Source organism: Trichoplusia ni, chromosome 3 (assembly GCF_003590095.1).
Source record: "Trichoplusia ni isolate ovarian cell line Hi5 chromosome 3, tn1, whole genome shotgun sequence".
In the NCBI taxonomy this organism is placed as follows: Eukaryota; Metazoa; Arthropoda; class Insecta; order Lepidoptera; family Noctuidae; genus Trichoplusia; species Trichoplusia ni.
The window spans coordinates 7201901-7217706 of record NC_039480.1 but is presented as its reverse complement, the minus strand read 5'-3'; the positions used below and the strand labels follow the sequence as shown (position 1 = coordinate 7217706).

Below are 15806 nucleotides of genomic sequence, written 5' to 3'. Positions count from 1 at the left end.
AGTTTAAATGGCTATAAAGGTTTGGTTTCACTTTTACTGCAGCAGGTGTTGCCATAAACATAAAAGAAAAAATAAGCCATCAAACAATATAATTTACGAGCTTCGCGGCAGTTACTCAACTGGGCTATGGCGTGCTGTATAAAAGGCACGTATCGGCTGCGAATATCAAATTTCTCCTACACAATTACTAAACCAAGGGCAAAGGGCCGTCTGGGGTAAATACGGAGCCGTCACAACAATGAGCAAGTTATTTCATACAACCCAACAAACCATACGCACATGCCTCGCACAAGCTTTGTACAGCGTTACAGATGCAATAAAACAACAGTCAAATAAATCTTAAGAATTTATTATCACCAAAGACAACGCAAGGAAGGATAATAATACACAGTTAATGTAGTACACTTTATTAAAACGAAAGTTTATTAATCACCAATCTTTCTCACATTAATTATAACAATTAGAAACTAAGCTAAGTCTATGTTACTCTAATAAGAGATTTTAATACCTAAGAATTACATTAAAATATATTAATAAAGGTGAAAATCTATCTAAGCAGCAATGGAATGCTTGTGTTCAAATGAGTCTTTATAATATGAATATCATCATTACTTACAGGCACTGGTCATATCATAAAACTAAAATAAAAAAGTAAAGAAACATGTATAAAATATAAATAAAAGGATAACATGATTTCATAAATAAATACGTCATGATATAAACCGAAGAAGTATCACAGCTTTGCCTCGGATGAAAAATAAAAGTAATCTGACAACTAGTATTACAATGTGTGAAGTCAAACTTTACTGGTGTATAGTCGGAACATGATCATCATAAAAATAATTATGTTTTGTACTTTAAAGTGCGCTATAATTGACAAATATTGTCGCTTAAGTCTTACTACAGTGACCCTGTTGGAGAACAGGACGGCTTCGGAAGCAAACATCATAAGATTGTTAAGAGTTTAGTTTGTAAGTATACAAATCAATATCAAAAACACAAAATAAATTACTATTACGTACATTCGTTGTCGAATTCATTAGTGTGAAGAAAAACAATCAATCTTAATTTAAGATGCTCAGTATTTTGGAGAACATAATAATGAAACCCCGTATCGCCGGCGGTGGGATCCAACGCACTGACGCCAGTGGTGTGCTGAGCTTCAGAACTCGACTATACAGTGTGGTGTGGTGTTGGTGAGTTTTGACGTCCAGCACATGTGTGGCGTGTGCGGGGGAGCCTACCGCGCGGCGATCGTGGGGTACTGTACCTGCAGCGCGTTCTTCGCGGATACCGGGGTGGAGGAAGCTCGCGGCCCACCAACTCGCTGCCGCCGTGCCGTTAGTGACAGTGCCAAAACGCAACAAACATGAGGGAAAACAACACGCGTTAACGCACTCAACTCTACTGCATGGTGTATATCTACAGGATTAAGATTTAAAAGTGCATGGATGATTATATCTTTAACAGAAATTGACGCTAAAAAGAGTCATAGGTTTTGGCCAGATTAGCACGATTTTTACAAGACTTCACCATACAATTTTGGACTATAACCATCCATACTATTATGAAAAGTTAATCCTGTAATAGAGCAGTCATGTTACACGGACGACATGACTCGTCAATTTGGACGCTATCGCAGAATTACGCAATTCGTAGCTCATTTTAATAATTTCGTATGATTTCATTAAGTGCAATCACGAGATCTCGTTTCGTCCAATTTGACTTCATCAATTTGTACTGCGTTTATCAGGACTGCCCGAAAACTCAAGTGTCAATGTCACTGTATCCAGTACATTGAATATACACCATAGAGTAGAATAAGACACGATAGATGGTGTGACCAACACACTAACTGTCGTGTCAGCAAAATAAAAGAAGCTCTAAAAACTAAAACTGAACACAATGAAATAATGAGGGTGCTCAAATATATACTATGACGTATAAAAGGGATTATAATACTCATAGATAAGTGATTGAAATACAAAGTCTAATATTAGTAGATAGTATAGAAAATATTCTACAAGTAAAGTCTAAGATTTGGTATACAAAACTACAACAGTAGTTAAATGCATTTATCATTTCTTTGGATCCACTAGTCTAGGCACACGAAGAGCTTTAAACTTTGAGCCCTCACCAGACTCTAGGCTTTTAAAACAAAAGGCACCATTTATGGTTGGGATTAGTCAGCAATTGCAAAATTATGCAAAATAATTGTTAATCACACAATACGTAGCCATAGTTTTATCGTATAGTTCAGTCCTAAAAGGAGAATCTTAAAAATAATATCACAGTCGAAAACATATTTTTAGACGGTACGATATGACTATTGCAGTCTTTTGAAAAATATATGAAACTAAATATAGACATACTAAAAGCCAAATGAGATGAATCACTACTACCAAACTTGTTTGTTTTCGATTTACTAGAAAAATAAAATAACACAAAAGAATAGAATATTCCAGTCGTCTTAAGTACGAGCAGTGAATCGAAAACAAAATAAAACATAAAAGTTAAAAAAAATAATTAACACAAGGGCCGAACCAAGGAGTGCCAGCTACAGACCATAAATAAACTCAAACCAATTCTCATGCAAAAATAAGCAATTTCTAGATGAATAGATACCATTGCTATTGCATGTCATTCCGTTCACCATCGTCGCGTTCGCTTAAATGGCGTTGCACACGTAGTGCATGTGCAAAGTACAGCCGGAAGGTTAGCTACAGGTAATGGTTGTATGGCAACTGTACTTCGAACTGAGCGGACAACTGCCTTCCCTTCGTGACAGCGGCGACCGCTCGCTGCATGACATTTATACAATTATCTTGCAAATTGCACATCAAACAACTTATTTGATTGTAGATTTATTACGAGATCGTTGTAGACATTATTTATTCGCTTTTATAACCAAATATGAAATAACAAAAGAAATAAAAAATAGGCATTCTGTCAGAATTGACAAGCGAGGTCTCGATTTGACATAAATCGAAAGTTCAATTTAAAAATGTATGCAAAATTCAAATGTAGACCACGTAAGGGTAAGTAAACTGAAACGGTGACACGCAAGAGAAATGGTAGCTTTTCCCGAAGCCTGAGAAGTGAGTGCGTGGCGGCGGCATCTCCACGAATATGTCGGTACTGGTAGCTGCGGCGACCCCGCGGCTGGCCCGAGTCACGGCGGCCGGCCTGCCCCCCCACCGCACCACCTCGCCGCCCCCGCCGCGAGCCGCGCGGCTCACCGACCCGCTGGCGCTGCTGCCGCTCGACACGCTGCGCCGTGACCGCTCTGACCCGCGGCTGTCGAAGCTGAGCACGCTCTCAGAACAACGCCACGACTTCGGCAGCATCTCGCTAGCCCAACGTCGAGGGTTAAGCTCCTTACTCTTATCGTTCGATCGAAAAATAATATCGTAATACACACGTGGCTGCGGCAGAGCGATTATGGCGCAGCGGTCATGTTCTACATGCTTGACAAGGAGCGTCTTGTCGAGCAGGCTGGGAGCGCTGCGGTGTGGGCGGGCACGCGCCGGGGGCGGCGGAGTGCGCGGTGAGCGAGGTTCAGCCGAACGCGCGCGGGGCTAGCCTACCTGAGCGCCCAGCGACGTCACCCCGAGCCTCACCCCCACACGGGACGATGCGATAGACGTGCCCAGGGACGTCAACGACTCCCGCGAGTTAGAGCGCCGCAGAGGCGTCGCGCGACCATTGCTGTGGATTGCACAGGCACCGGGCTTTCGGTTGGACGGCGACCGGGATACTTTCGAGACAGGCGCAAACAGGCCGAAGCGAGGCGAACATTCGAAATACCTGAAAGTGGAATCAGAATCGGAATAGTAAGAACAAGGGACGAGTATATGAAGTTCTCATCGTATTTTCCTTTTTGGCGTTATACCTTTTGCCGTCGACTGAACCGTCGTTTTTTCCGAGAGGGTCGTCGAGTTCCACGCCTGCCCAAACACCAGTAGCGAAATCGGTAACACCTACATAGCGCAACGTGCCGGCCTTACTTCCACGACTGCTGGATACAATGACACGGTCTCCCACGCGGACGTCTCCATTGGTAGTTGTTGATACCGATGCATCTTTAGAACGAAATATTTCATTGTTTATCTAGTTTTTGGAAATGGTCTATTTCAGGTATTTAGCGAATGAGCTATACTCACTCATCTTACTGCTAACGATACTGCGAATGCTACCGTTTGGTGAGAGTGCGCGTCTCTGTCGTGTGCCAGATGGCGGACGTTCGAAGACGCTACCTGCGTCGGAGATCGGCGACGCATCGTGAGGTGCATGTGTAGGCAGGGGCACGCGCGTCAAGCGGGTTAGGCGAGAAAATACACCGCGTTTTTCAGGGCACTGGAAATAACGGACTCCGGCTACCGAGCCATCGTTTTTACCTGAAAGAAATAGTTAAATGTCACAACAAAATTCTTGTGGGATGTTAGGAATTTGTATGCTATTTATTATGAGTGTCGTACCAATAGGTTCGTCAAGCACAATGCCGGCCCAATCACCGGGGGCAAACTGTGTTTCGCCAATGTATGCAATTTGACCAGGTTTGGTGCCACCAACCCAGACTCGTTCGCCAATAATAAAACTGTCTGTATCTTCCGTTAATACAACACTATGATCTGAAAAAGCAAATTAAACAGATTAAAAAAAACACATACAACATAGTGATTCGAAAAATTTTGTATTTGTTCAGAATTATTCTGATGCCGGTAAAAACTTAAAAACTATTATCTCGCATATTTTCTTACGCGGAAACCACTAAAAGAAAGTCGTACATGAAGATCGATATAAAATAATTTGAATATGCATGAACTTCATCATTATTCCGGGCACACATAACGTGCTTAGGAACTGAATATGTACCGTTAAACGCAAGTGCATGGCCACTAGAGTGGCTTGCTTACATGTTTGCATATCTTGCAACGAAATCGCAAACTTTCGTTTTAAACTCGGAACAAACTGCACTTGACTATGAAGACATCGACTACGCACTGTAATAGAAAACAAGAACAAAAGCTCATGCTCTCAACCAATCTGAATCAGCGCAAACACCATGACAAGCACATACAAGAAAAAATATTGGAACTTCTAAAGAGCATGTGAGGGGTGCGTTCTGTGATGCATGGTTCTCTATGTGTAATAACTCTAAGAGTGAAACGGGGATACTAACCCGAAATTATTTCCCAGACAATTGTGACGTAACATATTAATTAAATAATAAACTGTAAACTGGTATGAAGTAGATGGTTTATGGATAACAATCGTGAGAATGTTACGTTGATAGTATTGTCGTAGAAAATAATTTGGGAGTAGTAAGTTTGTGCCAGTTACCTGATGACCTCCTGAGGCCAGCCTCGCTGAGGCGCCGCGGGTGCTTCTCCCAGAGAGCGTCCATGGAGGTGACACTGAATGTACTGCTGGCTGCGATACACACAAGCGACACACACATACACATTAGCCTCTATCTAGTGCATTGCAACTACTTCACACGTTGGTCGTTTCTAAATTGTGCGCAACATTTCCTGTCATTAAAGTTTTTGACACAATTTGGCAACAAGTATTACTTAATAAATGGATCGCATGCATCTGAGTACACAATATTTTATGTATATTGGATGTACATAATGTTTAGTAGTTTTTCGTGTAATTGTTAAGTAACCGCCTGAACAAACTCGGTCGCCTCAATTTGAATATTAGTGGCAATAACAACGTTCGGATATGCACAACATTATTTTTATTGCCTATTCCCAAATAACAAACTACAATGAGAAGTAGTTAATAGTTCTGTATCCCCAATGTCATTAGTTAAATTAGTCGTCATTAGGTAATTAATCGCTGGTTCTTTGTCTTCTAGTGTCAAACTAAATTCATCGTAAAAAGCCAAACAATAGGTTAGAATTATGAATCGATTGTAAAACAATGTCACTAATTGATCGTAGGCGAGCGCCTCTATTTGTTGACACGCCATCGATGCAATGCGATTGAAACGCGAAGCATTTCAAACGCGGAAACTGACAGTTGCTGACGGACAATCAGCCTGATTCCATATATTCTAGAGATGCATTTCACTGAGTCAGTTAATTAGTATCTTTTTATATCAGCTATTACATTCCCTACTCACTCGATGTTATTATTTTATTGCCCTTAATCATGCAGAAAACTTGATTTCTGAATCATGTGAAAACTTATTGAAATGTTACGCAGTTATGTTTGCTTATTAATATTCCTATTGCTCTACCAAACCGTTAATCTAGTTGGATTTCTAATGTGGAAGTAGCCGTTACCTAGCACTACTAAGATCCATCACCATGTCCCTAGGGTTGCATTATTTACATAGCATGCCTCCACCTGCGCATTCGTTACTTAGAAGGTTATGAGTAGTGGACAAACTTACTAGATGCCTTGCGGTGTGATCGCGGTCTCTCCGGCAGACTGCTAGAGACGTCGTCTTCCTCAGCTTCAATTAAGTCTGCCCCATTTCGACGAGACAGAAGAGCGATAATATTATGAACAAGAAGTTAGAAACGATATGAGGGGTGATGATATTCGTGTATAGTGCGTGCTTGCAGATCATACACGAGAAGCTTGGAACATGCACGCTGTGGTGCTTCATGCAATAATAAACAAAAAAGGTCGTAATCATCGTAACTTGGGCTTGCTTGAACTCACCTGATAAATGTTTTCTCGAAGAATCGTCGCTGAGCTTCCTTAGCGTGTCCGAGGAGCTGCCGTCTATGACAACAAAAAACAAAGACACATAAAGCAAAAAAATAAAAACATGCCGACAAAAAATACGTAGATGTTATGGATTCGATAGAAAAGGCAGAATTGCTTTTAATGATAATGTATACTGCTCTCAAAATACACGAAAACTACGACGTTTTGATATGAATTATGATATAGAGATAGCGACTTTATAGGCAGAGTTTGAAAATCCACATAACTTTGGAGCGTGTGAAACACCCACTGGAAACTATTAACACAAGGCACAACTGGTAAGTATCTACGTCCACACATTTGAGTAGGCTCACGAACTGCTGGTGGGTTATAATGTTTTAGATATAACAACGTTGTTTACTCAAGAAAATTGATTAATGATTTTAACATGCCTAATTAGATCTAATGATTTAATATAAATACTAATTTTATCTCTTCCCCATTATTTCAATTTTAATTTAATTACGAAATAGATGGAAGTAAAATATTATTTTCTAATATTACGTAGTGTGGATGGTGTCACAATATTCCGATATTGTCGTCGCACTGTTCGCGCCACACGTGCGGTGCCGGCCGACTGGTGGTGGCGTGTGTCCGGCACTGATCGCCCGAAGCCTGATTAATCATCAGCGACAATTGCGCAGCGATACGGCCTTGAGGAGGCGCGTGGGCTTCATATCTAAGATGAGTGATACCCGGCTCATCTCCTAATACCATGGAACAAGGAAGTCCAGTCCAAGAAAAAACTTTGGAAAATCACCGTTTCTTCCAAAAACCTTAATTGATTTTTTGCTAGTAATTATCAAGTTTGTTCTTTAAATACGTATTTCTATTTCGCACTATAATTTGCAGCAATTGACTATCGATTATGATAAAACGAATGACAGTAATTAAACCACTACCTATAATTAAAATATGCACGGTATGCAATCATCACGCAACGGTTCCGTATCGCTTTTCCGCGTAGGTTTTAATGTAGCTGGCGATTGATCATACCATAATACATGCGATCACATCATAGCTAATGATACTAATTTTCTAACCTAACGTATCGCCAGCTTCTATAGTACATCATGTCGTAACGAATGCAAATGGAACTTGACGCTAGACAAATTAAAAGTGGAGCACCGTGCAATGCAGACAGTAATAAATTATGAACTCTTTAATCGACTGCGTCGAGGGGCTTCTTTGATTATATTCACAGTTGCAAGTTTTCCCATTATTAATACCACGCGTTGTTTTTTTATAGACTACAATCCTATATAAAGCGAATACGAACATATACACATGTCTTAAAGTAAGGCAACAAAATTAATAGTAATTGCGTAGTAAATCTTTACAATTGTAATAAAAACGAGTGATTTATCATCCACAACCTTGGGAAGGACGTCATTTAACCTGTACTGCATTAGAACAATTCATACAGTGGTCATCGCGATAACAAATAACGTAATTGTCAAAAACGCGTCACGTAGACAGGAGGTGATGCGGAAACATAGCTTCAACAATTTGTCCATATTCCGTGGCCACATAAAATTTAATTGACAACATTAACATAACAAGAAGGTTTCTTTTTCACGTTTGTCGGACAAACGGCGGACTTCTTTTGTCATGTTTAGTGGTACATTTGTCATTATTATTGAATACATTCCATACATTGACAATAAGATTGTAATCCGAGTGGCAAGGACGAATGGATGTAGAGGCTAAGAAACCGTGGTATATAAAAGACAATAATGTTTACATGATAAATCACGAGAGATAACCTCTTGATAACAGAGATATTTCGTATTGTTGTAATTTTTGTATAGCAGGTGTCAGTGTGACAAAGTTTCATCCCACGCTAATATGCGCGGTCTCCCGTCATGACTTTGCTGGGGCGGCCTAATCTAGTTTTGAATATTCCCCTAGTAGTGAATCATGTAGGCATTGCGATTGAATTGTGTAATTTCATTCGTTTTATTCTTGTAACTCGTCAACAAGAAACAAGTACTTCTAACAATGCCCCTGATAACTACTATTACAAGAGTTTGTAGTAGAAACTGGGAGCTGCGGACAAAAATAGCCCAATATGCTGATGAAACAAAGGCTTATAATGTTTTGAATTATGTGTGGTAAATAAATCCGTTCTTAATAATTCTAATAATAGAATGACGGCTTTTGCATTCCCAAATTTATAGCAAGGGCTTATTCGAATTTACTCATCCTAAGCAAATATAGAAAGTTCCGAAACTAGTATAGGTATGTGCCCGTTCAAACAACACAAAAGCATATACAAAATATCCAGAAGCAGGCCACAGTTGGAGTTTGCTAAATCCAATTTATTTCTAGTTTAAGGTCAATATTTTTGTCTCCATCTTAAATTGCCGACTTATAGTGTGACAATATAGTGTTTATTATTCCACACAAGTTACGCAGTCGGTCGAAACGGGTTACCATGAGCCTTCTGGCAACCGGTCTTTGCTTATGCACTAATGCGATCTTTGAACTCCACAATATTGCTGCTCGAAATCACGTACTATTGCTAACTTTAGCACCACACTAAGTCAGAAAACATATTGATTTAGGTGACAGAAACATTTAGATAACTTTGTAGTAGAGCATACCGCAAATTAATTATAGTAGGGTCATGTGACCTAACAACTTCACTATCAGAGAAAGAGAGATAAGGTACTTTAGTTTAGAATTCTAAGTGATGATGACTCAGTAGAAAATATATTCACACTTGACGGACTAATCGCGGAAAATTCAGCAATGTAGGTAGGTACTAATGTACCTATCATGTTCATAACACCCATGCTAAGGCTACTAAGATTTACAAATATGACGTAACTGCTATAATAAGAAACGTCATTATTTGTCCATTTTATTAGCATTCGACGGATTACTCGGCAACACAGCACGACTTTACGATTCTACGACATTGGTTTTTGTGGTCAAGTTCAAGATGGCATTTTGTGTACCTATCTATGCATATAAAAACAACCTGATTAGAAATTAAATATATGTTTAATTTTTTTTGTAATGCTTCGTTAGAAAAATGTAAACACGTTTTTCTTGCTCTTGACCAATGGACCTTTGTCGATAGAGTTCAATTTATGATGTTAGTTCTTTCCCGGGATATTAGGGAGAGTAAGACAGAGTATACAGTAGACTGGTGTAGGTCTCTGCTTATCTCAAAGCGTTATCCATCATTGATGCTTTTTCGACTGAGAATTATATTTCAGTCACTGTCTAGCAACTGCCATCTTGGTCAAGTTATGACGTAAGTGCAAGACTCAATTTACACCATTATGCCAATATTTATCGGTACCTATTCTTACTTCAGTTAAACTTACTAGTTCACATGTCTCTGCTACTAAATTGCAAATAAAACCTTAAGCTTTATAGTGTTAATTTCACATACACACAATTTAAATTACTTTTATTAGATGTTCGGTCATCCAGTTTGGCCTGCGAATTAAAATGTAGTTCGCATCAAGTGTTCCAATTAATCGGGCAGTGTAGGTATCACACTTTCCCGAATAGACACTAATTCGTTAATTAAGGACAATTTTGCGGTCAACTCTCATGTTAAGCGAACAATTGGTGCAACGAGCGTTGCAGGACAGATGCAATTCTCAACGGCAATTACTTAGTTTAGTTTAGTAATTGCAGCTTCGTTACAAGATTTCACAGTAATCAAAATTCATGTAGAGTGAATTGTGATGTACCGTTAAATTCCAACTATATAAAGTTTTCTAATTTGATTGCACATTTAAAGTTTATCGGAATCAACTGACAATACATTTACGCATGTTATCTGTCACGCACAGTACTTTAGTCACTCTTGTTGCGTGACGATTTGATATCACTTTATGCTCTCATTTCCCACCTTTCACTCACTAGTGAAAATCTTTTGCGTGCGTTCAAGGCTACCCTAGGCCATAAACGAAGGAGTCTTAGATTAGTTCACTAAACTTTAAAACAAAAATAGTCTGTGTGACCGAGTTGGCGTCCAGAATACTACCGCGATCCCAGCTATGCATAACGCGCCAGTGAGAAATGGCAACGATACCATCTCCATATCAATACGTATCAATGATTCATCGAACTTATATTTTGAGCAATTAATTATAGCAACATTATCATAACAGAGATATTTATTGGTCAAGAGGCTACAATATGTGACATAATAATTACATATGTTTATAAATACGTGACTCATGATCAAGTATGGGACAATGTTGGTCCTACCTTATAACAACGGGCCACCTATAATAACAACCAACGTAAACAAAAAGACCCGATACACCAATTTGTATTCCCTGGCAAATGACAATAAAGACTGATCATGCCTTATAGGGATCATTAAAAACCAAAACGAATTTATAAAAGGCTCAACTTTAACATCTGACCATAATAACAGGTAAGTTATGTCACTCAACGCACTGATGTTTATTATGACCCGAATCCTGTCCACGATTTATTAACCATTGTTTCAATCTTGGTAATTGGCCATGATGGAGGTGGCGGTGCTATCAATAAGATCATGGCATTTTCAATATCTGCGACACGATAACGGCATAGTAATATCGTAACAAACTGGGTCAATTTAATAATGTTTATGTAAATCTAGTGACCACGAGTGAGTTACATAGAATGCAAACATTTGCGCCTGTCACGGTTGATTAGCTTAAACGGAACGTGGCTCGTTTGTAGGAGTTATCTATTTAATAGATCAACATACCCATTACAAATAATTAAGTTCCATTATAATGAATAATGTAGTATTAAAGATTGATCGAGACCGCCGTACACTGGGGTCTCCCATAGTAGTATCGTGTATGGTATGAAATTCAATCGGCAATCAGGACACGTCCGCTCCCGGTACGATAATGGAGCGTAATGAGCCGCACCAACACCACACCTGGCATGCTAATTGTGGATCGTCACACTCGCTAAATGATGATAATTAATCCAAAAGAGTAAGTGGCAATGCAGTAAGGAATACCAAACGGGTGGAACAGATCGAGCCTTTCGCTCCGAACGAAAACTTAATACGTCGAAAGTTGTACTCTTGAAACTGTTTACATGATGTGGTTTCACTAAATTATTGAATGCTCCAGATACCAGATGGAAAACATCAATTGTTAATAACGGTAAACTAGTACGCTTTTGTACTGGAATCGGAGATGGCGGAAAGTTGTAGGGATAGTTCTTAATGAAATTCTCTGCGTGAATAAGCTTTGAATAGTTCCTCGAACATATAAGTCCGTTATTGTTAGCTAGTTTTCTTATAACAGGCCATAAGCATAATAATGTTGTATCTGAGAATATGAATAAATATACAAGCCTCTTTGGTAAAGACTGCCAAGAAATATAAACATTGATGAACTATATACATACATATATGTCACATGCTACGTAAGTTATTGTTATGCTAATGTATTTCATCTGAAACAGACTTAGAAAATCGTAGATTCTCGGCTCCTCTAAGAATTGGTTGAAGGAAAATTATGGCTTGTTGCAATGATCGTGTTTCGAATGTAAAAGGCCTTGAACCCAGACTTCGAAATGGTATTGGATAATAATACAAATATTCCCATAAAACAAAATATGATCGATTATTGATTTCAAGATGTTCATTACTCTCAAGAATTTCATAGATATAAATGCGAGGATAAAGATAGAATTTCAAACGGTTAATGGCATTATTACGCTTGATATCTGTAATGCAATTGGCATTGGCATTACTGGAAGCGAAACAGTTACGTGTGGGCCTAGTCACGAAGTTCTCACGGCTGCAGATAGATATGCCGATGCTTATCGCGGCCCATGATAAATGCATCAAACGTAAAGTTTGCAGGGCGCGGAAATTACTCAAATTATCTTTATTTACTCAATGTACGAACTAAAATATCTATACATTTATACGCTAATATTAAGATTGCAGATAGCACGTAATGTCATACCTTACACGTCAAATTTATTATCTACTAAAATGTAATGATATCTATTAACATGAGGTGCTAATGAATACTATTTTGGACACCATTCGAGTGCCCGGGTGTACAAATTTATGCTGATGGCGTGAGAATGACGTCAACTTTGAATCTTTTCAGAGCAAATTCTGGGGCAAGCCCTTTAGCCATAAGTAAAGTGTCGTTAGCTCTTAAGTACCGCGTAAACAAGGTGAATCAGCGGTGTTACTACATGCCTGTGGTATGGATACATGGAATAAAGCCTTGGATGCCAACTGTATACATATTGCTGATGTCGAATAAGTTACGCGTCAACTATTGTTATGGAGCGTTATCGATAAAATGCAAAATATGTTATTTTCAACCGAAAAGATGATCGCTTTATACATAGTCATCGGCTTCATACAGAAGGATATTTCTAGAGAGCAAGTTGGAATTTCCGCGCGATTCGTACCGCCTTGAACTTGAGTGCGTCTTAACACTCATCTGACGCAAGTGCTTTGTCAATAGAGCAATCTACACTGGTATCTACATGAATGTAACCGCCCACACTATGAATAGATAATAGATTACAAAAATCACCATACCACATTTGAAACAGGTGTAACTATTAGTTACGAATGAATACAATGATAATTACTTCATTAGAAGCAAGTTATTACATAACTAATAGGATGTATCTGTTTTGGACCAAATCATAATTCTGTCTTCAGACTTATAATTATGACGAAATAGTTCTCACTTTTTAAAGCAAATAGGTACAGCATGTGTCTGGGGCTTATTTTTCTTATCTCCAATTTACATAAATGAGAAACTGATTTTTCTGCAGAGTTTCATCGAGCAGTACTACGCACGGCGAACAATACATATACGAGTGATATGCAGGATGTTATTTTCATATTTAGTCTTATACTGTCGATTATTTGCGAAGGCGTTTTGTCGTAGCTATAAATGGTTGATAATTCGTGCTAAGGTGAACTTGTGTGTTAAACGTTCAATAGAATATTTAACATGACGCCTCTGCTCCTTTATCAGTTTCTAGAGAGATGTCTATTATCTCTATGATGCTATTTCAAGCAAAGAGGTGGTCATAAACCGAAGTATAATAGTCGCCATAAAGTATTTAATAGTTGGTATTTGTTGTTATTGTCACGTTATTCTTTCGTGTCACAAGTTATGTATCAAACTATATAACTAGTGTACCTATTCGTGTTATGGGAAATTACAAGGCTCGATGAATAATATTTGGTTTGTTGACGAATCAAATAATCGAAGAAAACAAATAGACACAGTAAACAGTTATGTAGGAAACTATTTGTATGCTCGATGACCAAGTAGCCATGTCCTTCAGAAGTACATTCGACGTATGTAACTTGCTTTTTTCATTCATTCACATATTCTATTCGGAAAATGAAACTTAATGCAGCTCTACTTAGCTTAACATGCCTTGTCCACGTCCTTAGAGATATCTTATCAGTTATCATTATTCAATTATAATTAAGGAGACCTAATTTCTCAAGTTTTCCGTCATGTAAACATTCCCTAGATAAGGCGATAGGACCGTGGGCGTAGAGTCATGGGGACTTAGACGGAAGACCAATAAATCTGCCTAGATAAAGTGCTCTAGTTCGTAGCTATTGGGTTATCGGCTGTTAAGCTAAACTTACGACTAGTTAAGACGAGAAAGCTAACGCAATTGGAAAGCTTGGCAACAAATATGAATTGCCGTCTAGAAAGGGATTTATTCTTTTGTTTCGCCCCCAATAGAGCAGTGCATCCACGAGAAGGGGGATTAAAGGAAATGCTCCAGTAAGCGAGAGGGTCTAGACAGTCGGGCGCCTATGTCGACATCCATAAATAAGCCTAACGCCCGACCTACTCTATAAAAGTGCTATACTGTAAAGTATATCTAGAAATATAGTGCCGTATTTGGCTGAACTCCAGACCAAACCGACATTTAAAATAAAAATACATTTTGCATGATAACTCTATCCGTTTTTTAACAAGTTTTGTTCACAAGTCATAAAGCAATGAACAATGGTATACGAACCTGTAGTAGCAGCTTATGTTGTGCTTGTAAACCACTAGTATTATCTTAAGCAGTGTCATTACTACCTAACTCACACGTATATCTCAAAACGTATGATCTCAACCTTTGAGTAATATGCTGCGCAAAACATGTCATGCAATGTTGTTTAGACTTCAGGTACCTATATACCGGGCAAATAAACGATGTCCAATGTTCATCATGTGATCATATTACTTCGCTTCAATACTTAATTTCAGTAATCTTGACCCTTATAGTACCATGTTACTACGAAGATAAAAATAGATTTATTAAGAAATACAAAAGTAATTTTATTAAGGAAGCTCATAACTGGTAGATCAACAATAATCTTATAATTTATTAAATTAAGTTTTTTTCGAATGTTATGTAATGTTTACTACATGTGCCATTGAAATCAATCGCAGCGAGACAAACCAGTAAATGAATCAGCAGTCTGTATCTGTAAGACGTGTTTTTCACTGATATCAATTGGCGCCGGTGACAACAAAAAACTCGCTTGTCAACTGAATGACGAACGCTCCGCTCCGAGGATGGTAATTTAAGACAATAAACATTAACTTACGTTAAAAGATGGCACCACACATGAGGCCGTCACGTGAGATGCATCCCGTCGCAAACAATCACTCGGCCACATACATGGTAACGATGACATAGTAAAAACGGGATGTCCTGTATCTTGCTTTGTAACATAGATTTAGAAGTAGGACGTAACCCTTTATTAAGCAATTACACGTTATCCTATACGATGATATAATACGGTCAGCTATTAATCACGACGCGGCGGGCGTGTCGCCGTCTTTAGCGTTTAAACAAATACATCTCAATTTCATAATAAAAATATCATGTAAGACAAGCCGATGAACGACGATTGATTACTGAGACATGTTTGGTTCGGTCTGATACGCTCGAGAAGAATCGCTATCGATGCGAAATTTAATCTATGGTTCAAGGCAGACACAGCTTGGTTTAAAGTGGTGACAAAAACAATACGTTTAAAATAACTTTAAGTTTAAAATAAGGAAAATATGGAACATTCGAGTGCACTT

At 38.6% G+C, this 15806-nt stretch overlaps 1 protein-coding gene across 14 annotated transcripts in view; it reads right to left on the bottom strand.

The window, feature by feature from the left end:
* The window catches only part of LOC113491690 (CAP-Gly domain-containing linker protein 1-like), a 46607-nt gene that overhangs the window by 13603 nt on the left and 17198 nt on the right, over positions 1–15806 (bottom strand). For 3 of the 14 annotated variants that reach the window (XM_026868797.1, XM_026868798.1, XM_026868805.1), the window contains 8 exons: positions 6682–6744; positions 6407–6481; positions 5344–5433; positions 4479–4631; positions 4164–4397; positions 3893–4082; positions 3588–3807; positions 1271–1327 (listed from right to left, as the gene is read on the bottom strand). In XM_026868797.1, the coding sequence (XP_026724598.1) occupies positions 1271–1327; positions 3588–3807; positions 3893–4082; positions 4164–4397; positions 4479–4631; positions 5344–5433; positions 6407–6481; positions 6682–6744 (1082 nt within the window). Of the gene's footprint in view, positions 1–1270; positions 1328–3587; positions 3808–3892; positions 4083–4163; positions 4398–4478; positions 4632–5343; positions 5434–6406; positions 6482–6681; positions 6745–7233; positions 7344–15806 lie in introns of those variants that run through there. The other 11 variants (XM_026868801.1, XM_026868807.1, XM_026868804.1 and 8 more) reach the window with 9 other exon arrangements.